Below are 24601 nucleotides of genomic sequence, written 5' to 3' on the forward strand. Positions count from 1 at the left end.
CAACGGCATCCTGCAGCCTCGGTGAGGAGACGGCGGCTGGGCTGGGCTTGCGGTCCCCAAGGTTTTCCGACGCGGATTTGCCCACCCCACGTCCTCCTTAGTCCGTCCTGGCCTTGTCCTGCTTTGCCGGGGCGCCCACGCGTGGTCCGACAGAAAACATCGCGGCATGAGATGAAGCTGTGACAGGTAGGGGGCTTTGGAGCTTCTCCAGGGGAACCCCAGAGCGGGATGTGGCCGCAGCGTGGAGGTCGGGGGTCAGGGGTCAAGGGTCACAGCCCGCTCCAGCCAGGCGCGGTGCCAGCTGTCAGAGCCCCGCTGCTGGACGCTGTGTTCTGTGCCGCGCCTGCAGCTTCAGGCCCACAGCTAAGGCGCCTTTGCCTGGAGCATGGGTCCTGCCAGGGGTCTTGGGGGCTTCCTGGCTTGGTGAGTGACATTTGCTTCTGGTGACACTAGCTTTGGTCTTGACATGGGATCGCTTTGCCCTCAGCGGAAGTCTAAACGGGGTGAGGAGGTTAGTGATGATGGTGGGTGGTTATTGACTGCTCTCGGGTAATGTGCTTGCTTTGAGGTACATATGGTCTCTCTTTACCTGTTGGCACCACCCTTTAGTTTGCCCTTGCCTAAGGTAGTGAGACGTCTGTTAGTTTCATCTTTGAGATGCTACCTGCCTGTTCTCATCCCTTTGCCCTAGGACTTGTTCTAAGAGGATACCTGCTACTCTCGCTCTCTTACCAGTGGATCGGGGCGTTGTGAAGCTATATGTTTGGAGTCAGCACTACCCGGCCTTTGATTCAAAAATTGCATTTTATGTTTTGGTTCACTTGCTATGTTAGTTTCTCAGGTCCTAGGCAGAATTAGCTCGTTCTTATAGTTTGAAACTATGGCAGCTACAGTTGCATTGCAGGCTGCATTGGTATTGTTGATACTGCTGATTTTAGGATTCAGTGAGAGCTACAGCTTCCTTTCACCGTAACATTTGCCATGAGCCAAAAAAAGGCAAGCTCATGACTCTTGCTGATGTTTATCACTTAGGGCTTTATGGACAAGATGGCAAGAATCGCCTGTTGTGTGAGAGAAATTGACTTAGTTTTGAAATTTTCTTACACGCACACACACAAATTTTCTTGCTTTATAAGCAACTTGTGACAGTGTGGAGGTGGAGGGTAGCTTAAAAATGAAAATAATATGTTGAAATGCCTTTATTATTATGAATTACCTTGATTTAATCTTAAATAACAGATCTTAGTTATTTCAAATTGGGAAAATGGAACAATATAAATAGATAGTACTTGCCTTATTAACTTCAATTAGAGATTATGGTAGAGAAATTCATTTGTTTAAATGTCTGTCTTTAAAAAAAAAAAAGCTCCAGAGCCCTACTTAACAGCAACACTAGAGTATACACTTTATTTTTTCTTATTGCCACTGTAGCTAAATTTTAAAGGATCTTGGTAAGTAGATAAATCAAAGGGACTGGGCTTTGCCATATGTGAGTATCACTGTGGGAACCTAACAAATTCTGAGGTAGTGAGCCTTGCATCTTATGATTTCCTTTTATTTTTATCTTGGATGTTAAGTTTTGTTTTGAAGCAAAGGAAGTGGAATGGTTTGTCTATGTAACAGGCTTAGCATTGAAAACTAGTGAGCTGGTTTTGTGCCTTTGTCGTGGGAAGGATAGGATGCCATTTAGCTTTCATGTTGTGCTCTGTTAGGTGTGAGTCCTTAAAGTTTGTTTTGGACCTTGGGTGCAGAGGATTGAGTTAATCTTTCTCAATTCAGCAATCGTCATCGGGCTGTTCAAGGTGTGTCTCCTGGTTTTTTTTTCATTCGTTGTCTTTTATTTCCAATTCTCACTCCATTCTCTTGCCCATCAACCCATAGGCAACCATTCTAATATGTGTGACGTGTAGCCTTCTGTTTCTATGTGTTATTAAATATATATTGTTTTGGATGCTCACATTTTAAATTAAAAATTAATTAATTAAAAAATGATAGAGATAACATCATGCTATACATCTCATTAAAATATTTTTCTTTCCCCTACTATTTTTTTTTTCCTTCGGTGAGGAAGATTGGCCCTGAGCTAACATCTGTGCCAGTCTTCTTCTGTTTTGTATGTGGCATGCCACTGTGGCATGGCTGACGAGTGGTGCATAGGTTTGTGCCCAGGATCTGAAGCCACGAGCCCGGGCTGCCAAAGCCAAGAGCACCGAACTTAACCACTATACCATGGGGCCAGCCCCAGAAATCTTTAATTTTGATGTAATCAAGTTAAAAAGTTTTTTGCCTTTTTTAAAAAAATTTTTTGTTTATTGCAGTAACATTGGTTTATAGCATTGTATAAATTTCAGGTGTACATCATTATACTTCTATTTCTGCATAGATTAAATAGAAGTTTTTTGCCTTATGGTTTGTGTTTTGGGGGTTTTGTTTAAGAAGTCTTTACCCAATTCTGTGTCACAAAGTTACTCTCCTGTTTTATGTACTACTAACTTCATAGTTTTCCTTTAAATTTATAAATCTTTAATACTTGCAGAGTCTGTCTTTTTATATGTCTTAAGATAGAGAGCCAGTTTATTTTCCCTAAAGTGTGCCAGTTTTCCTAATGTCATTCTCTCCTTTCCCCGTGGATAAGTGGTGCCATGCTTACTGTATATTAAGTTCTCATAGATACTCTGAACGCTGTATTCTGTTCCTGTGGTTTATTTGTTAGCTCTTGCTCTAATGCCATGCTGTTTGAATACTATGGCTTTGTATTATTTTTTTCTCCTACATAAATAATCCTTTCAATTTATTTTCTTTTAGCTTTATTTTGAAATACTGTAATTATAGATTCATAGAAAGTTGCAAAAATAGTACAGAGAGGTCTGGTTTCTCCCAATGGTTACATTTTATATAACTTCACCCAGTTTCTCTCAATGGTTACATCTTATACAGTATAGTCCAATAGCAAAACCAAGAAATTGAAATTGGGACAATGCCTGTATTTGGTTCTGTGCCGTTTTATCACCCGTGTAGATTCCTGTAACCACCACTGCGATCGAGATACAGAACTATTATATCACCACAAAAGTCTCTTTTGTGCTACCCTTTTCTAGTCACATCCATCTCCCTTACCCCTCCTATTCCTAACCTCTGGTCGCTAATCAATTTTCCATCTCTATAATTTTATCGTTACAAGAGTGCTGTGTAAGTGGAATTTTACAGCGTGTGACTTGTTGAGATTCATCCAGATTGTTGGCTGAGACAGTTTTGAGATCACCCAGATTGTTGCATAATTTGAGTAGTATTCCATGGTATAAATGTACCCCAGTTTGTTTAGCCATTCACCTGGATATTGAGGCTGTTTGCAGTTTTTGGCTATTACAAATAAAGCTGCTATGAACATTCTTGTACAGGTTTTTATGTGGATATAAATTTTCACGTTTTCTGGGATAAATGCTTAGGAATGTGATTTCTGGGTGACATGGTAAGCGTATGTTTAGTTTTTTGAAGAAACTGCCAAACTGTTTTCCAGCGTGGCTACAACATTTTACATTTACACCAGCAGTGTATTTGGTATTGTCATTGTATTTTTATATTTATCACTATATTTTTAGCTGTTCTAATAGATGTTTAGTAATATCTCATTGTGGTCTTAATTTGCATTTCCCAAATGGCTAGTGATATTAAATATCTGGTAGGGGAAGTTCTCCATTCTTTGCTCATTTTCATAGTTGGCTTAGCTATTTGTGGATTTTTATTCTTTTCTGTATATTTTAGAGCTAGAGTTTCTAAAAACAACACAACTAGAATTTTGATTGAGGATGCATTGAATTTATAGATTTATTTTGGGGAGAACTGACATCTTTATAGTATTAGGTCATCTTATCCAAGAGCATGGAATGGTCTTCCATATGACTGAAGAGAAAGAAATTTTTCGTAGTTTTAAAAAATATTGTGAATTGATACTATTTTAAAGTAGATTATTGCTGATAGAAGAATATCCTACTGATTTTCATATATTGATATTCTACCTTTTTTTGTGTGTTCTACTAGACAAAGATAGCAGTCCCTAGTATAAATCCATAGTATAAATTGAAATAATTTTAGTACATGTAGAGTTAGGCCTGGAAATAGGTAGTGCCTTTATTCCTAGTTTATTTGTTACATTTCTCCGTGACACTTATTTTGTTTCTTAGGACAGATAAACTTGATGATTAGAGTATGGGGTTAGTGAGGTTTGTAGGTTCTGTTCCTGTTTTGTCCATTTCGCTTGTTGCACTTTATAAAGAATTCGTAATCTTACATATATGCATACCGTTGATCATAGGCAGAACCAGCTGAGAACTTATGTATGGCTCAGTGAAATCCTGTCATGTTCCTACTTACAGATACTGTGATTGTGATGTTAACTTTGAATTGGAACTCTGTGCATGTGGCTCATTTGCCTTGATCTGTATCTGATACTTAAAGCTACTTTGCTGATAAGCACATGAAAGATTTTGTTGGAAGGAGAAATCCTACATTGTGACTGCCTTCAGAAAGTCCCTGTTCAAGTGGAATAGTATTTCCTTTTTATTAAAAGCATATATACTATATTCATAGAATGTTAAATATTTTAAATAAAATTAGGCACCTTTCCAAAATGTGTTGGTGATGTTTAATGAAAATGTAGGTTTTTTGGCTGATGGTTGCTTGGGTTAGTGGAAGCCATAAAATGAGGGAAGAATAAAATGTTAGGGCACTGGTCAATTCAGGGCAGAGAACATTTCTGAAGTGCTAAGGGTTTTCTAGTTTCTTTTAGAATAGGAAATTGCTGGAAATACATGACTTTTTAACCACTGTCTCCCATTCAGTTTAGCAATTGTAATTTATGACCCTTCAAGCTCACCAAAGATATTTTACTAGTGCTTTGCACATACGTATTTCTGTCTGAATGTTGGCAGTTAATATATGTCAGTGATAACAGATTGATAGAGTCTGCCAGTTACCTTCTGTTCTCATATTCTAGTTATTTATTTGACTGTCTTCCTTAAGGGCTCTTCTTTTTTCTAAACATTTCAAATACAAACAAACAATAAAACCACCATTAGTGTGAGTGAAAAGTTCACATAATAAAATATCACTTTACTTGGCTTAAGAAACAGTTTTGTGATTCATTAACAGGCTTTAGTGAGTGTAGTAGCGATTAGTTACAGTAAACCATGTCAGCTGCTTTGCTGCATAGAACCCAAGATCTGTCTTGCTGTGTGTGTGTCACAGATAGAATAAAAGAGGATGGAATATAGGCACTACTTACAGCTGGGGAAGAACAGTTAGTATGTTAATAGGGATTTGATTAAGCAGGCTTGTATTAATTGTTGACATTATTATAGAAAAATTAATTGATAAGCAACTCTTCTGTGAAATCCAAAGCATGTAAAATCACGATATATTTAAATTTGCTGATGGGTACAACTTTTTTAAAACCAAGGCAAACATACTTCATTCATTACTTTGTTCATTTATTCAACAAATATTTGAAATTCTAGGCAGAAATTCTAGGCACTAGGAATACAGTATAGAACAAAACAAATCATCACCTTTGTAGAGCTTATCTTTTATGTAATGGGAGAGACAGATGACAAATAAATAAGTGAAACCTTTGTTATGTTAAATGATTGTAAGTGCTCTAGAGAAATGTAATAAAATACTGTTGGGTGGTAGATTTTGCAATTTATGGTGGTCAGGAAAGGCCTCACCGAGAAGATGATGTTTTAGCAGAGACCTGAAGTGGGTGAGGGAGGGTGCCATGAAGAAGTCTAGGGGACACTGTTCTGAGGTGAGACCTTGCCAGTGTCTTTGAGGAAAATTAAGAATCAGAATGGATGGAAAAGAGTAAGCAAGGGAGAGAACAGCAGCCTTGCTCATGTAGGATAGACAGTTGTGTAGAGTTTGCTTTTACTCTGAGTGGGACAGGAAGCCTTGGGAAGATTCTGAGTAGATGTGTGACATGGTGTGATTTTTTTTTTAATAGCATTACTCTGGATGTTGCATCGAGACTCTTAGGGGGCAGGGGTGGAAACAGGGAGACTATTTAGGAGGCTATCGTGTTATCCCTGGTGGGAGACGCTGGTGATTTGGGATGGGGTGGTTGTAGTGGGCGATGCTGGTGATTTGGGATGGGGTGGTTGTAGTGGGAGATGCTGGTGATTTGGGATGGGGTGGTTGTAGTGGAAGATGCTGGTGATTTGGGAGAGGGTGGTTGTAGTGGAAGATGCTGGTGATTTGGGAGAGGGTGGTTGTAGTGGAAGATGCTGGTGATTTGGGATGGGGTGGTTGTAGTGGGAGATGCTGGTGATTTGGGATGGGGTGGTTGTAGTGGAAGATGCTGGTGATTTGGGAGAGGGTGGTTGTAGTGGAAGATGCTGGTGATTTGGGATGGGGTGGTTGTAGTGGGAGATGCTGGTGATTTGGGATGGAGTGGTTGTAGTGGGAGATGCTGGTGATTTGGGATGGGGTGGTTGTAGTGGGAGATGCTGGTGATTTGGGATGGGGTGGTTGTAGTGGGAGATGCTGGTGACTTGGGATGGGGTGGTTGTAGTGGGAGATGCTGGTGATTTGGGATGGGGTGGTTGTAGTGGGAGATGCTGGTGATTTGGGATGGGGTGGTTGGAGTGAAGGTGTTGAGGAGTCATTGGGTTCTGCATATACTTTGAAGGTATAGCCAATAGAGTTTTCTGATGGATTGGGATGTAGAATGTGTATATGAGAGAAGAATCAAAGATGATTCTAGGATTTTGGCCCCTGGAGTTATAGAGATGGAGTTGCCATTAACTGATATGGGGAAGAAGACCAGGGATTCACTTTTGAACATATCAAATTTGAGAAGCTTATTAGCTTCCAGGTGGAGATGTTGAGTAGGAAGCTGGATATGTGAGTTTGGAGTTCAGAAGAGGGCCCCAACCTATAAATTGGGGAATTCTCAATGTATAGATGGTATTTAAAGCTGTGAGACTTGGTGATATCATTGAGGGAGGGAGGGAGTGTTGCCAGAGAACAGAAGTCCAAGGACTAAGCTCTGAGTATGCCAACATTTAAAGGTCAAAAAATGAGGAAAAATGGAGACTAAAGCCAGAGAGGTGGCAGGAAAGTGCGAAGACCTGGAGGCCAAGAGAAAAGTGTTTCAAGGAAGAGGAAGTATGAACTATGCCAAGTGTTGCTGGTTGATCGAGAAAGATGAGGATTAGGACTTGACATTGGATTTAGCAATGGGGAGGTCATTGATGACCTTGTCAAGCAGTTTTGTGACAAGCAGAACACTTTTCTATAGTCTTTATATAAGGAAGAGGAAGGTAATGTTACAAATGAGGACATTCTGTCTTGGAAAGATGTTACATATTTCCTCAAGGCTTATAGCTAGTAAATGGGGGAGATGGGATCTTTCCTAGTCAGTGTCTCTCAAATCTTCACACTTACCCAGCATACCTTACTGATCCCAGAATCTTGTGACAGTTCAACTTCCAGTTTGGGAAAGCATATTTGTTTCTTCTTCTAGGTAGTTTAATTTATGAACAATGAGAAACTTCAGTGCTCAGTTTTGAGTTTTGATAGCAATGTGAGGGAAAGAAGTAGGAATGATTGGAGATGCAGGTGAGATTAGAGCTGGATGGGGGCATAAAGTTGCAGTTGGTTCTACCAAGTGAGATCTGTATTCCCTAAAATGTAGGGGCTTGGTGGGCATAGTTTTCTTTTAGCTTTATCAGTAACTACTGAATCTGAGGCAGGTTGGTGATGGATAGAGCATAAGTAGAATTCAGATATCCTAATGGCAGCTGCAGAAATTTAAAACGTGATTCATATGCTTCAAAATCTATGAGTCATTTTTAAAATTGTGATTTATTTTTGACCAGATAGCTCTACAGTTCTTCAAAGCCTGACTCTCATGTGCTCAGGGCTGTTGTGGCAATAAGAAGTAACTATAGTCTTCTGTTGCCATCTGCTCATTCCACATGTCCTTTTGAAGCTGAATCCTGGAACTTTCTTTAACAAAGCAGTCCTAAAGCGTCAAATTCATTGGGAGGAGATTTCTTGCCACTCAAATAAGAAAGCATAATCTTGTCAACTTAGTGACAAGTTTAGTGTTCAGAAGGTTGTGTCCCTCACAACTCTTTAATTCCAGAAACCCTTTGTTCTGAGGAAGCAGCTCAGTAATTTCTGCAGCACATTTTGTGACCTAGCTCTCTCATTGCGTTATAGTAAACAGTCTTCATTATCTGATTTCAGTTTTTTCCAAATCTTCAATAAATTGGTAGCAAAAGCACAAAGAAAATTCTTAATCTTAATGATCATTTGCTTCTTCACATCATACTGTGAATTTGACTTGAACGTACTCTTTTCACATATGATGTAGGAGTGTTCTCTGAGAATTTGAATAGCTTTTGAAAACTTTCTTCTTTCATTGCAACTGTGGCAAGTATCTTTAGCTATTTAGTATGTAGTTTCTGCTTCTCCTATTCCCCATTGGTAGGGGGTAGGGTAGGCCTGCTCTTGTTCGTGTGTGCCTGTTCTCATGAGAGAGATTCGAGTTTGTTTTTGATTCGAGTTTGTTTTTGTCTGCAAGTCTCAGAGGGCCTGCCTGGGGCATAGCAAGTACACAGACTGAGATAATATTGAGTGTCCTGTGAAAATACGTGTGTTTCTGGAATAAAAATCCATCTTGCTTTTGCATTTGAGAGTTAGAAAAGCAATGTATAGAAATTAACATTGATCTGATACTAGATTCTTAACATATAATCTTAACTGTTTTATAGCCTTTAGAAATCACATAGGGTACCATATTACATGGGATTTTGCAGAACAGGAGGATCTTTTCAGAGTATCACTCCATAGGTTATTGATAGTTTTAAAGGGGAAAAAATAGTTATGGTGGAAATATCTGGTAGTCACTACCTTAATCAAATGGACAGTGTGATGTTATGTGCCTCCTGTGGTGATGCAGAGTGAAGTGTACAACATCACCTATGAAGTGTTCTTGCCAAAAATGTTTCACTGGAGCCTAATGATGCCTTTAGGTCGAACTTCCGGTTTATAGGAAAAACAGGAGCTAGAGGAACAAGGTAAATGATGTCGTAAAAAAAATCAGACACATCTAAAATGTGGAACGTTCTACCAGCAATTGGTTTGGTTTTGTTTTTTAAAATTAATATGAAAAAAATGAGGTGGGACTGTTCTGGAACTAAAGAAAGAGACATAACAATCAAATGCAGTGCATAAAACTTGAATATTTTATTTACTGGTTTAAAAAAGTTTATGTAAAAGACATTTTTTAGACAATTGAAGTAATTTGAATATGAACTAGACTGTAGATGCTATTAGAGAATTATTATGGTCTTGCTAATGGTGATTGTGATAATGGTATTGTGTTTATGAAGGAGAATGCTCTGATTTTTAAGCTCTGTATTTTAACATATTTAGGGGCTAACTGTTATGAAATGTGTAGGTTATTTTCAAATGGTTCAGCAAAAAAAGTCATAATGTATATATACATATATATATACACACATACTGACGGGAAATATTATTTGTTGAGTGATCTATATACTATTTTTTGAACTTTTTGTATATTTGAATTTTTTCGTAATAAAAAGTTGGGGAGAATCACAAGGGGAAAAGTGAATTTCATCTTAAGCTTTTTATTAAAAGAAAAATCAAATTTAAAAAAATATTCCAAATGTAATGAAAAACAGGGATGCAATATCCTCCCTTGTTCCTTGAATTTTTCTTAGGGCTTTCTAGGCCTTCATATATCTAGGCAGAAGAAAGATGAAAAAATAGGAAGAAGATGATTGGGAGAGTACCGGAAACCAAAGAGAGAGGGTTAAGGGTTAGCAAATGATCAGCCATGTCAAACTAGCACTGTGTGAGACTGGCAGGACTGAATAAGATGGTGGGATTTAGAATAAGTAGGTATCAGCAGTCCATTTTCAAAGCATCCTCTCTTTCCTCACTTCTCTCCGAAGGCATTGCTTCTCTCTGCACTATTGGAGGGTTCTGCCCTGGAGCATCATATTAGAGAAATTGTTGACCTCTTCCTATAGAGGGAGAACTTGAATGTCCGTAGATTAGGTCTATTTGAGGATAGAAACTAGGTTACATGAGGCCTTTTCTAATGAGGAAACGGAAACATTGAGTTAAAGACCTCACGTTTCAAAATGTGGATTGTAACTGGAGAGAAAGAGAGAGAGAGAGAGAGATTACTAGATTTACAAGCAGGGGCCACTAACAGGTGAAGGTGTTTTGGATAATAATGAGGTATAAACATGTTTGAAGGACAAAGGCTAATTTAATAGAAAGACAGTGATTAAAATGGTAGACAGTGAGAGGATGATTAAGGGAGTAAGATCTTTCAGAGTCCAGGAGGAGTTACATTTAGCAAAAAAGAGGAGATATTTCTTGGCACACAGTGAGAACTTAATAAATACTGGTTATCATTATTCTATGTTTATTCATTCAATAAATACATATTGACCGCTAGTGAAAGTCGATAACTATTCTAGGTGCTGGTAAGCCACCTCAAATTCCAGTGGAATGCAGTTTGCTTGATAATGATTAAATAACAAAGGTGATGGGCTGGTCTGGTTTTACCCTTGAGGAACAGATTTTAGTGGAATGGATGAATTTCTAAACAAATAACTATACACAAAGTGATGAGTGTTATGCATCTGTATATAGAAAATGTAGTAAAAACACAGTTGCAGGAGAAGTGAATCATGGGGTTTGGGACAGGGCACTCACAGCAGAGAGGAGCCAGCATTTGAAAAGATTATAGGCTAAAGATAAATTCTTGTTGAAGTTGAACACCATGTGTGCATATGTGCATCTTTAAAACAAAAGAACCTGGTGAATCAGGGCTATTTTAATTATCTTTTTATTAATTAAACTGTATTTTGGAATACAGTGAACTACCCAAACGTGGGGGGAAAAACCTTAAGACCAAAGGATTTATCAAGAGAATTAGAATTCCTACTCAATTCAGTCTCTTACTCTCCCTTTTCAGAGGTAGTCATCATTGCTGGGTTTTTTTTTGGTTTGGTATCATTACAGAATTATTCTAAACATTGTATGTATATGTATGTATGTATGAATAGATGTGTGTAGGTACATATATATCCCCCTTTAAAACCCCAAATGAGAGTGCATTTTATACACTGTACTGCATCTTTTTTCCCCACGATGTATTTTGGAGATTATTTTATATGTCACACTGCAGTGTTCCATTGTAAGGCTCTGTCATAATTTATTTAAGTAATCTCTCATTGATGGACATTAAAGTTCTTTCTATGTACCATTTAAAAATTAGAAATTTTCAAACGTAAAAATAGAATAATGGCAGTGAACCCTCTTGTGTTAAAAAGAGCTTCAACACTCATATTTACAGTTTCGGTTTGCTGGTGAGCAGACTCTGAGATGGAGACTAGTACTCAGATTTATTAGACAGGGATCTTGGTATCAACACCCAGGGAAAGGAAGGAAAAGAAGCAGATCTGGCCAGAGAGAGAAGTTGAGCTGTGATGAGTCTCAGTGGAATCTCAATTGACCATGGGGAGAGTTCTGAAGATGGATGACCCTTCGGAGCTATCCTGAATTAATACGAGGGGGCTGGCCTTTATATTCCTGAGTTGATCAGGCATTGGATGTGCTGTCCCACTGGAAGAGGGCAAGAGCTTGGACAAGGGATCTCCCTTTGGTTGGGCAATCCTTACTGGGGGCTGACAACCCAGCGCTCTCAGCAGCTGCGGTAATGAGTCCTTTATTCCTGAGGAGGATCTGGACACATACCATCCACACTTAGGATTGTGTTTCATCTTCATCCCTTCCAGTACCTCTTACCCACTATTCCTCTCCACCCTCCCCACGTGCCACTGAGCATCATATTATTTTATTCATAAATACTGCAGTTCTACTTACCTTTGAGTAAGATGTTTTAGTAAAATCTTGATTGACCAGATTGAATGGAGAATGAAGTTTTCTGGTAAATGGAATTTTGTGGTAAATGAAGACATTATAGAATAGTGAAGAATATTTATTTCATTAGGAAACAGGATGTCTGTGTATGTCTCTGAGCTCTGAGATCAGTTGGTGATGTGATCTTGAGAGAGTTGCTAATGGACCTAAATATCCACCAAAATGAAAATGTCGAAGATGGTAATGAGCTATACTTCTCTCCATTTCTAGATTAGGAAGCCAAATTATTTTTTGTCAATTACAAAAGCCTTTATTTTATATCTGCTTAAATATAAAAAACAAAAGCAAAACAGCAGGAAGTAGACCCATATTTCATCAACTTTTCTGATGACTTGGTTTATTAATATGGGCAAAGGGTGATTGCATTTTTGCCAAACGTGGAACATTTTTGTTGAGTTCTCTGGTGTCATTTTATGAAAATATTTTCTGAGTTATAATTTCTCTGAGACCAGATTATGCCTTTGTTCCTCTTTTGCCTCATTTATGTTCTCACTTTCCTTCCTCCCTCCCCTCATGCTTGCTTCCTCTCTCTTTCCTTATCATTCTGTTTGGAAGGTAAGAGTCATTTATGTCTTTTTCTTGCCTCTGGCCTTATGTAGTTCATCAAACCCCATGATTTATTGTTCTTCTGTAATGTCTTATATTTTCTTTTTCTTTCAAAACTCTTATCATTTTAGCTAAGCTTCTTATCACTCTGCACCCAGGCTTATTGTAGTAGCATCGTATTGGTTTCCCTGTCTGAAGTTTTTTCTCTGTGTTAATCCAAACTTCATACTATCTCAAATAATTTTAGCATTTTGCTTCTCTGCTTAGATATCTACTTATGGACCCATTAAGTCTCTTTAGAATCTGGTCCCGCTCAAGACCAAAATGAAACCTTGTAGTATCTTCTCCCTCCTCAAAACCCATGGTTAGTAAATTCTGGTTAAGTGTAGAATAGTTTATCTCACATATTAGAATCTGAATTTAGGGCCGGCCCCGTGGCTTAGCGGTTAAGTGCGCGCGCTCTGCTGCTGGCGGCCCGGGTTCGGATCCTGGGCGCGCACCAACGCACTGCTTCTCCGGCCATGCTGAGGCCGCGTCCCACATACAGCAACTAGAAGGATGTGCAACTATGACATACAACTATCTACCAGGGCTTTGGGGGAAAAATAAATTAATTAAAAAAAAAATCATCTTTAAAAAAAAAAAAAGAATCTGAATTTATTGATGACTTCACTGGGATCAGTATCGGAATAATGGTACCTTCCTTTATGTAGAGGGCTTTTAGTATTTCAAAATGCTTTTTCTTTTGTCCTCAGGGTACCTTTGTATAAAACATGTATCCAAATCCATGTTGCATCTTTATCAACTTGTTGTTTTGAACACCAAGTCCTGTGTACTGTATCTCTAAAATAGGTCTCATATTCATCTTATTATTACCATTCTCACCACTTCTACCCTTCATCATATATTTATTAAAGATATCCTATATCGCAGACACTACGCTAAGCATCATATGGTGGTGAATACATAGATGTCATTCTTGTTCTTAGGGAGCTTGAAGAGTAGTAGGGGAAGATAGCTGTTAAACAAGCCCAGAAATAAGTAATGAGAGATTGTGATAAATTTAGGCCCCATCATCTCTTTCTAGCAGTTCTGTAGTAGCCCCGTTGATCTTCACACCCAGAGTTTTATTTGTCTCCATTGTATTGCAGTGAGAGTGATCTTTCTGAAAAACAAATTCAGATTTAAAACACTTAACCTGTTTCCCATTGCTGTCAGATTAAACTCCAAATTCTTAAGATGGTTTACCACGTCCTTTGGATTTGGTACCTGTTGACCTGTTGGTTCTTGTCTCATCGTTCTGCCTTTGTGCTCTGAATGCCAGCCCTGCTATTTTCACTGGCCAGAAAGAATTGAGATCTCTTACCTCTGGGACTTAAAACATGTGATTCCCTGAGGCTCTTCCTTGGTTAATTCCTTCCTACTCATTCTCACTCATCATTTCTTCCAAGAATCCTTCGACCTATTGAGGTCTAGGTTAGAATATCGGTCTTTTGTGTTACCATAGGTCTTGAGATTTCTTCTGTATCACACCGTGTGGTAATTGTTTGCATGTATGTAAGCCTCACTGGATAGCTGAATTGTGTCTGTTTTATCTACTGTTGTAATACCTAGGTATAGGCATAAAATGGAAACTTGGGAAATGTTGCTCCAAAATGTGTATTAATTAGTGTTATTATGAGATCAGAATTTAATTCGAAAGCCATTTTAATGTTGGTGTGGGATTTTTGTAGTATTATTTCTAATAAAGTCACACAGAGCTGAGTTGTCATATTTGCAGATAATAGAATTGTGTTTAACAGGCATATATAGTAAGTAGTTCTATATTGTGGCAGAAAGTCAGTGAAAGATATTAACCTGTTGAAAAGTCCAACTTTATTAAATATTAAGTGACAGTGCTGGAAGAAACCAGTAGATGTTGAAGCAGAATGTGAAATAGTAAAATCTGTGTTTTTTTTTTTTTTTTAATTAATATTTACTGGGCATCTGCCATGTGCTAAGTATTTTACTAGTTGCATTATATATATGGTTTCTCTTAATCCTTAGGTCTGTTTTCTGAAAAGAGAGTATTATTGTCCATCTTTTACAGATGGGGAAGCTGAGACTCAGAGGGGTAACTTTTTCAAGATCACTTAGAAGAGCCAGGATTTGAATATAGTTCTTCTGATTGTAAGTTCAGTGTTCTTTCAATTATTATTGTTGTTGTTGTTTTTGACTGAAGTACAGTTTTATTTCTGTATAGAACTGAGAAATAGGTGAAGTTAGGTGAAGTTGAGAAATACGTGAAATTAAAGTAACCAAAAGTGATGACTTTTAATTTTTATTTCTAAGGCCCATGCTCTTTATAATTTGATTGCTTTGACTTAAAAATGATCCAAAGTTAATTTTACAAGTAACTCTTGATGAGAAAACTAGGCCTTGGAAATGAGATATATGATCAAAGAAAGCATGATTAGTGGCAAAATGAGAAGTAGAATCTAGAACTCCTGGTATTTGACTTTTAGCATTTAAAAATTTTTATTTAGTAATCAATCTCTAAATGTAATTTTAAGCCAGATTTTTGAAAATTGAAGATTCCTAGCATTCTTGTTTGTGGGAGCATTTAGTCTTAGAACATATCTATTTATAACTCTAAAATTTGAAAGCTAGTAATTCCCCCTAATGTATTAGTTGCAAAATATGAATATATTGTATACAATATTTTGGAGATTTAGTAAGATAATTTTCTTCAGAGTTTCTATTAAAGCTAATACTATATTAGATTATTTGTCCCATTAAAGAATTTCTGTTAAAGTTAATACTATAGCAGATTAATGATTTATTCAATCACTTTTGCTTTGTGCCTTTTCCATAAAAATATGAACTTTTTTATCCCAATGAATCCTGTTCTAGGACTTGTTTCATTTTCGTTTAATATGAGGCTTTTTGGGAACATATTTGATTTCCTTCATACAATAGGTGATAAAGTTGCAAACAAAGAAGGGCTTATGAGCTGATAGAGTAGTTGAATGATGATGATTGAGAACTGCGTGCTCTAGATTTACGTTGCCTTTTATTCCTCTTAAAAAGTCCCTTGTGGTGTCAATTTAGTGTGTCTTGGCTTACCTGTTATTCAGTTTAAAGAAACCCAAACTTAGATTCCTGTGTCCTACCTAATTAAATGGTTACGTCCTGGCTAATTTGCCCATTTTTTTGTTTTAATCAATCCCTTACAACTAGGTTTACTTGGTTACCAATTCAGTGGTAATCTCAATCCTTCTTAGAGGTATTTGATTGTGATATACTATTCTGTCATCATAAGCTATGTTATCCTTTATTTTACATTATGTCGTTAGTGCTTTTGGTGGCTTTTCTAAAGTTTCACTTTAGATTTTTAAGATATCAGAAAACAACGTTTTGAGGCATTTACATTTTTGGTGGACTGAGATTATAATTTTTTTCTCTGTATATTTCTTTGTAATGTGAATATTCACATAGTTTCCTCATATAATGAACTAAAGTTTCCTCATCCTGTTCTTTTCATTCTTTAAATTTATCTAAATTATATGTTCACATAGTCTATAGAGGCAAATAGGTATAGAAGACTTTATTACACAAAAAATCATGGAGAGAAAAAAATGTGTTGAAAGCCTAAAAGTCTATGGCATAATGATTGAGGATTATGTGGAGGTTTAGGTAATTCGCTGGACATCTGTTGGTTTGATTATAGGTGACAAGTACCATGGAAGGCAGAGGCTGTCTATCTTGGTTTAAGGTAAATGAATTAGTCTTTAAAATAGCCCAGGTTATTAAATAAATACCAGTGACTGAATTAGGGAAAGGGTCTTATAGATCATGTTTACTTATAATGAAGATTTCTTCAGTAGATGTTCAAGAAATTCCTATTGCTTAATTATTACACCATAACCAGATTTCTAGGTGTCAGAGAATTAATACTCATTGAAATATGTTTAGGTCAAAACAAGTACTAAAAGTAATATGTCTTTTCTTTGATTCAGAAATTCGAGTTAGGATCTTATAGTCTCTCAAATTGTCATGAATGGAATGTGTTTATTTTACGTGCTAAAGGGGATTGGTAAGCTCTTAAGAAAAACTAATACTATTTATGATCCAAGAGTAATTTGTTTCAATGGAGAACACGTTAATATACCCTAGTAAAGTCAGAATACTTGTAGTTTTTCAAAATTAAAAGTGTGTTCATACATTATTAGGTACATGTCCAACATATATATATGACATTAAATTATTTATACCTCACAGTGTTTCTTCCTCCTCGTTTGTGAGTAGGTATGTTGCATTTTTAAGGAGAGAATAAACTTTATGTTTTCTAGCAGAAAAGTGTTATTCTCTCAGAAAAGTGACAGGAAGAATTCAAAACTTTCAGGAGATAGCCCCAAAATTATTTGATACCTATTTGATTTTCTCTTTTGTTAAGAATTAATTTTGTCTGGTTAACCTTGTTGGACCAGGTTACACTGATTTATATTGAGAAATAAGAGTGGTGAAATCTCATTAAAAAGCCAAATGTGGGGCTGGCCTGGTGGCATAGCGGTTAAGTTTGTGTGCTGTGCTCTGGCAGCCCGGGGTTTGCAGGTTCGGATCCCAGGCGCGGACCAACGCACTGCTTATCAAGCCATGCTATGGCGGCATCCCATATAAAGTAGAGGAAGATGGGCACAGATGTTAGCCCAGGGCTAATCTTCCTCAGCAAAAAGAGGAGGATTGGCAACGGATGTTAGCTCAGGGCTGATCTTCCTCACGCACAGACATAAAAAAAAGCCAAATGTGCTACTTTGGCCTAAATCCCTTTAAGAAGTAACATTGATTTTATGCATATTTGCATCAGTAATATTTCATCAAAACTGGAGGAGTCAGTGCTCCCCAAATTGATATATGAATTTGATGCAGCTCTAATTATAATCTCAGCAGGCTTTTCTGTGGAAATTTACAAGCTGATTCTAAAATTTGTATAGAAATTAAGAGGACTTAGAATATCCAAAAGAATCTTGAAAATAAGAAGTAGCACATTTCAGCGCTGGAAGGAAATATCAGTGTGTTCCTTCGGGTGTAAATTTCTTGAGTTCTCTTATAAGTTAGGTAAGACAAGCTTTTACATATTGGACTTCTATAAAACCTAAATATACCCACATTATACGGTGAACCACCTAAAGTAGCTAAGTGAAATTCATCTTTCACGTGTTGGCTGACCAAAGATGAATTTTAATTACCTACGGCCAATGTGCCAAGTGATCTGACCACAGGCCACAGGGTGATGGTTGTATTTATTTCCCTGTCCTCTTCTTGCTCCCAGCAAACCTCCCCTTACTTGTAGGGGCCTTAAGTTTTTTCCTGTACTGTAATTTCTTGTCATTCTTCTTAGCACTTCGTTTATGCCATAGATGTTATTCTCATAAACTTTGGGGGTAGTGTATTTGAGTGTGCAATTAGGCATATCGTGCATTTATGTGCAACAAAACTTAAAACCACGGCCTTAAACAAAAAGTCTTAGTCTAGAGTTAGAGGAGTTTTTATAAAGGCCGAGCTCTCCTGTTTTTTGAATTAACGCATCATCGTCAAGAATGTCTCCTTGTCTGGGGAGAGATGGCAGAGCCAGTGCCTAAAAGTCCTTGACAGGTTTCTCTGCCTCTAACTTTTTTTTTTTTTTTTTGTCAGGAGGACTAGCCCTGAACTAACATCCGATGCCAATCCTCCCTGTTTTTCTTGAGGAAGACTGGCCCTGGGCTAACATCCGTGCCCATCCTCCTCCACTTTATATGGGGCGCCGAAACAGCATGGCTTAGCTAGCGGTGCGTCGGTGTGCCCCCGGGGTCCGAACCTGCAAACCCCCGGGCCGCCGCAGCGGAGCGCAGCACTTAACCGCTGCGCCACCTGGCCGGCCCCTGCTTCTAACTTTTGAACATTCCCGAAACCCATTTCCACATACTCTGCCTCTAACTCTTATTTAATACCCTCTTATCTAGGAGATTTTAGTATCAAGTGTGTTCTGAGACCCAGGAGCACAAATCCATTTCTCCACATGAGTCCTCTAAATAAGACTCTCTGTTCCCCTCTCTCTAGCCAAGATCTGAAACCTTATTCTCCTGTTTCTTTCAATACCATCTTCCAGTGGGTCACCAAGCCCCTCCCCCCCCAGCCTTTTTTTTTGGCCCTGAGCTAACATCTGTTGCCGATCTTCCTCTTTTTGCTTAAGGAAGATTGTCACTGAGCTAACATCTGTGCCAGTCTTCCCCTATTTTTTGTATGTGGGACACCGCCACAGCATGGTTTGATGAGCGGTGTGTAGGTCCACCCTTGGGATCTGAACCTGCGAACTCGGGGCCGCTGAAGTAGAATGTGTGAACTTAACCACTATGCCACTGGACCGGCCTCACCAAACCCTTTTGATTAATTATTATTTATTTAGAAGTGGTTTCTGTTTATTCTTCTATATTTCACTGGAACTACCCTAATCCCAGCAGTAAGACATGTCAATATTACCTATTGATTGTGATTCCCATTGCAGCTTCATTTCAGGCATTTTCTATGATTATTTACCTTTTAAGTGTTTCACCTAACAGACACTTTCTATTTAGACCTTTTGTTATAGTATACCAGCCAAAGAATAGCATTGTGCATAATTTAAGGACCTTTGACAGGTGAGGGTCATAGGGTCATATATATCTGGGTCAGGACAAGTTAGTTTTTCCAGTCTAATTTCCTTGGAAATACAGCAGTGAATTTTGGATTCTGGTTTCCTCCTGCCCATGCACACACAACATAAGGTGGTAACTCCTTACTTTAGTTGGACAGAACTTCTTATCTTATTCCTCAGATAAGCAGTTAACTAGCTGATGTGATATGATCCCCTGGAAAAGATACAATGAAGTTCTTTACCATTATTTTCTAAGGGACAATTGCTTTTTGGATAATTAATTAATTTGAAGTTATGTTCCTTTAAAAGGATATATCCCTATTATGGGTTAAATTGTGTTACCCTAAAATTCTTATGTTGAAGTCCTAACCTTCAGTACCTCAGAATGTGACCTTATTTGGAGATAGGATCTTTATAGAGGTAATCAAGTTAAAATGAAGTCATCTAATCCAATATGACTGATGTCCTTATAAGAAAGGGAAATGTGGAGATAGATACATACAGGGAGAATGCCATGTGAGCTTGAAGATGGCCTTCTACAAGCCAAGGAGAAAGGCCTGGATCAGATCCTTCCCTTCCAGCCCTCAGAAGGAACCAGCCCTACCAACATCTTGATTTCGTACTTCTCACCTCAATACACTAAATTGTGATACAATAAATTCTGTTCTTTAAGCCACCCAGTTTGCAGCCACAGCAGCCCTGGGAAACTAATACAGTCTCTTATGAAGATCCATTATTGCTCTTAATGAGAATTCCTCTCAGATTCTGGTTGACTGTCGGTTCTTGATTTTTTGCGAGGATGGGGGGATTTGTTTTTTCCTGAATCTTTGTAATTATTTTAGCTTCTGGAGAGCTAAGTTAGAGATCTTTGAGTTTTCTAATGATGTAAGCTATACTTCTACCATGTTATGGACAATTATTTTCACTTGTTTTAAGGGCTATGAACTTCATCATTCTTCCGGGTTTCCTTGAGTTGCTTGTCACTTGAACACCAGAATGTTCTTTCCTGTTGCATCAGAGCAGGCATCTCTCCCTAGAGCACACATATTCCTTAGTCCTGAATCTGTATATTTGCATTCTCTTTAAGCCAGGCAGTATGCGTTGAATACAACTCCTCAAATATCGAGGGAAATGGTGTTCTTTCCAGATATCACCACGTTGTGTTTGATGCTGTGAGTTTATTTAATCAAGAGAAATCTTTGGGTAAAAAAGTAAATGTTGTCACCATGGAAAAATGAACTCCTTCCAGATTCTCTTTTTGAGAAAGTCATTGTTGGATATGTTATTCAGCTAGGAACATGCTGTACCAAATTTACTACAATTGGTTTAGTGCTTTGTTTCATTTTCTAATATCAAATAGGAATATGGAAATAATTGTTAGTGTCATGGTAGTCTATGAAATGGTGAACATGTTGCATATAGGGTTTTAGTAATAGGAAGTGAACTTGGAATTTTTTCTTTTAATGCATACCTTTTACTTGTAGCAAAAAGATGAAGTTTTTTTGGGAAATAAACTGATGAAAGCCATTTATTCTAACAAAAAATAAAAGATGTAGATAGATTGTTTTTAGTAAATATTCCAATGTCATTTATAATTTTTTATTTGCCCATTTTCTTTCCAGTTACCATTTCTTTCTTTCTTCTTTTTTTTTTTTTTAAGAGTTATCGTTTTCGTTTATTTGTTTAAAGAGTGTAGGTAGTGGTTTAAAGAAAAGACTTTTGCTAAAAGCAAGTGGCAGTAAGACTATGGCTATCAAACTAGTTTCTTTCTTAGAAAGTGGCTATTCCTTTAAGTGTTTCTGAAAATTTTTTAGGACAGTCTTAGCATTCTAAGGAGTCTGTAGTTATACACAAATCGTTTGTTGTCATTTAAAAATCTTGGGCAGAGAAAATCACTACAGTGACCATTTCTTTTGATTGACCATCTGTCAAGCCTGTAGGTGACCCCCTGGTGTCTCATAAGATCTGGCAGAGTCTTCTCTCTTCTGTGGAGCCCTCTTTGATTATTCATTCCAGTCTTCATTTCTCTCTATCTTCTCTGAACTAGTGTTTTAGTGTTTAACCACACAATTTATAACACTTAAATCTGGTTGTGTCACCAACTAGATTTTAATTTTGTCATAGGAAGGAATAATTCCTTATATTTGTGCTCTCCTGTAAAAGGTGTACTCCAGTATACACTGGTTAATTGATTATTCATCTCAAGTTTAAACCCCTTTACCAGAACTAAATTTTTATTATGCCGAACTGAGTTTAAAGAGAAATTCTTTTCCCCTCAAGTTTCAGAGTTTACAACAAAAGACATTTATGACCTTGAGACATAATGGGTTTGTACTGAATATGGTCAAATGAGTTTCTCACTGAACATACTCTTTTTAGCGTTTAGCACACTGTGAAACAACGCTGAGCTTTTCTTGGACATTGCTATTTGTTACTGGTTTGGAGACTTAAGATTTGGAGACCTCACTTGTCATTGGTAGCATAGCAGAGTGAGTAAGACCACAGGTTCTGAAGTCAGGCTGGCTGGGTTCTGATTTGGGCTCCATTACTTCGCTTTTCATTTTATGACTCTTTATGGCTCAGTGTCTTTATCTGTGGAAGAGGAGTGATGATAGTACTTACTTACTGCGTGATTTGTTGTGAGGATTAATTGAGATTTTAATTAGATTTTATATATATAAAATGAGATTTTTATATATTTTTATATATGTGTATATGTACTTTATATATATATATATAATATATGTATATAATGGTTAGAAGAATTCTTGGCACTTAGGAAGTTCAAGTTGGCTTCATAATAAAAGTGCATAATATGTTTTAGAAGGAAATATTGTAATAACTGACATTATTCTTATAACATTTCCAGATTTGAAAACACAATGGCAGGAAACAGTCTTGTTCTACCCATCGTTCTTTGGGGTCGCAAAGCCCCGACACATTGCATCTCAACAGTACTTTTAACAGATGATGGGGCCACGATCGTAACTGGATGCCACGATGGACAAATATGTCTCTGGGATCTTTCAGTAGAATTGGAAGTGAGTATTTGAAATGCTTATTATACTTTTCAAATGCAAGAAACTACCTAATAGAAAATAACAGTCCCAGAATATAATACTTGGTGTGATAATACATTTTCTACAATATACATTTTGACTAAAATTGGTATTATGCATATTGGTTATTTACATTATTCTTCAGAGTTGACTTCTGCTGGCTTTTGGCTATTTTCAATTATAATATCTACCTTAAGCAGTTTCATATGTTACATTTAAGATTTTTCAAAAGATTTTATCTATACTGAAGGAGGTTTCCAAAAGATGTAAAAAACCAATTTGAACATTTATACCTTCTAAGGTGAGTGTCTTGAAGAGAGTGAAACTTTTTATAAAGCATAAATTTTGTTGTATTTATTTTAAAAATCACTATGTATTTATTGGTATTCTTAACTACTATGGAGCCCTCAATGTGCTGTTCCTAGGTCCTCTCAGTGGACAGACTAGGAAAATAGGAGTTGGGGATACCCATACACACACACAACCCTCCGTGCATTGAGTTCACACTGATACTTCCAATTCTGGTATAACACCTCATGGTTTACTCTTCTTTTCTCTTTCTCCATTTTTTTTTTTTGTTGAGAAAGATTGGCCCTGAGCTAATGTCTATTGCCAATCTTTCTCTTTTTGCTGAGGAAGACTGGCCCTGAGCTAACATCTGTGCCCATCCTCCTCTACTTTGTATGTGGGATGCTGCCACAGCGTGGCTTGATAAGCAGTGTGTAGGTCCACACCCGGGATCTGAACCTGTGAACCCTGGGCCGTGGAAGCATAGCACGAGAACTTAACCACTACACCACTGGGCCGGCCCCCTCTTTCTCCATATTTTTAACCTCCCTTCTCTGATAGCTCTCTGCAGGAATTTTTCTGTGAAGGGGAGCAGAGAAAATAGGGTGGTAGCTGGCATGGAATGCAGGGTCAGGAAAGTTGATTTTTTAAGTAGTTTTTTTTTTATTGATAACAGCCTGATTGAGAGAAAGTTCTCATACCATACAATTTACTCATTTAAAGAAATTGTGGTATATATACACAATGGAATATTGTTCAGCCGTAAAAAAGAATGAAATCTTGCCATTTGTCACAACATGAATGGACCTTGAGGGCATTATGCTAAGTGGAATAAGCCAGCCAGTGAAAGTACTGTATGATCTCTCGTATATGTGGAATCTAAAAAAATATATATTAAAAAAAAGACAAGCTCATAGATATAGAGTATAGATTGGTGGTTGCCAGAGGCAGGAGGTGAAGGGTGGGAGAAATGGGTGAACTGTTTTTTGTGGGGTTTTTTTAGTTTAAATAAATTGAATTTAAAAAAATAAAGTGTACAATTTAATGATCTTCAGTATGTTCACAGAGTTGTGCAACCATTACTGCAGTCAACTTTAGAACATTTTCATTTCCTCAGAAACAAACCCTGTGCTCTTTAGCTGTCACCCCCAGTACCCCCATTCTCCATGAGGCAACCACTAATCTATTTTCTGTCTCTATAGGTTTGCCTATTCTGGACATTTCATATAAATGGAATCATTTAATATGTGGGTTTTTTGTGACTGACTTTTTTCACTTAACATAATATGTTTAGGGTTCATCCATGTTGTAGCATGTATCAGTACTTCATTTCAAGGGCTAAGTGATACTCCATTGTATGGGTATACTACGTTTTATCTGTCTGTCAGTTGATGGGCATTTGGGTTGATTTCACTTTTGCCCATACTGAATGATGTTGCTACGAACGTTTGTGTATGAGTTTTTGCGTGGACATATGTTTTCATTGCTCTTAGGTATACACCTAGGCAGGGAATTGCTAGAACTGGAAAAATGATTTGCACGTTTGGATGGCCTGAAGGCTCGGTATACAGGTTGGAAAGTAATTGGAAATGAATGTTGTAGAATGTGATGTGCCTTCAGGATTGATTAGCAAACTAAATATGAATCAGCAATATAGTGATGAGGAAAAAAAATCACACTATGTTTTACTGGAATGATTACAAGCAATAAGACTGACTTGTGAAATATGAGAGAAAATTCTTTCATTGAATTTTTTGCATAGATTTCACTAGAATGTTATATTTATTTAAGTTCAAGTAAGAGGGATAAAAGTGACTGCAGGGGTAGTGAGAGGTGGGAGAACTAGGAGAGAAATACATCTTTTGAAAGATATTAAGGGAATTATATTATTTACCTAGGGGAAAAGAAGGCTAGATAAAAGGTGGCTTGGTTACTGTCTTTTGATATACAGTCATCCCTCAGTATCCGTGGGAGATTGGTTCCAGGATCCACTGCAGATGCCCAAATCTGCAGATTCTCAAGTCCCTTGTCAAAATGGCATAGTATTTGCAAATAATATATGCACATC

The 24601-nt window shown here is 37.5% G+C and overlaps 1 protein-coding gene across 4 annotated transcripts in view; it reads left to right on the top strand.

Moving 5' to 3' along the window:
- WDR7 (WD repeat domain 7) overlaps nt 1-24601 on the top strand; it is a 359360-nt gene continuing 334759 nt past the window's right edge. For 3 of the 4 annotated variants that reach the window (XM_058557197.1, XM_058557200.1, XM_058557199.1), the window contains exons 1-3: nt 1-186; nt 14624-14703; nt 22056-22227. In XM_058557197.1, coding sequence (XP_058413180.1) covers nt 22069-22227 — 159 coding nt within the window. In that variant the 5' untranslated portion in view covers nt 1-186; nt 14624-14703; nt 22056-22068. The remainder of the gene's footprint in view (nt 187-14623; nt 14704-22055; nt 22228-24601) is intronic. The other variant, XM_058557198.1, reaches the window with a different exon arrangement.

The sequence above is a fragment of the Diceros bicornis genome, chromosome 16 (genome assembly GCF_020826845.1).
Source record: "Diceros bicornis minor isolate mBicDic1 chromosome 16, mDicBic1.mat.cur, whole genome shotgun sequence".
NCBI lineage: Eukaryota > Metazoa > Chordata > Mammalia > Perissodactyla > Rhinocerotidae > Diceros > Diceros bicornis.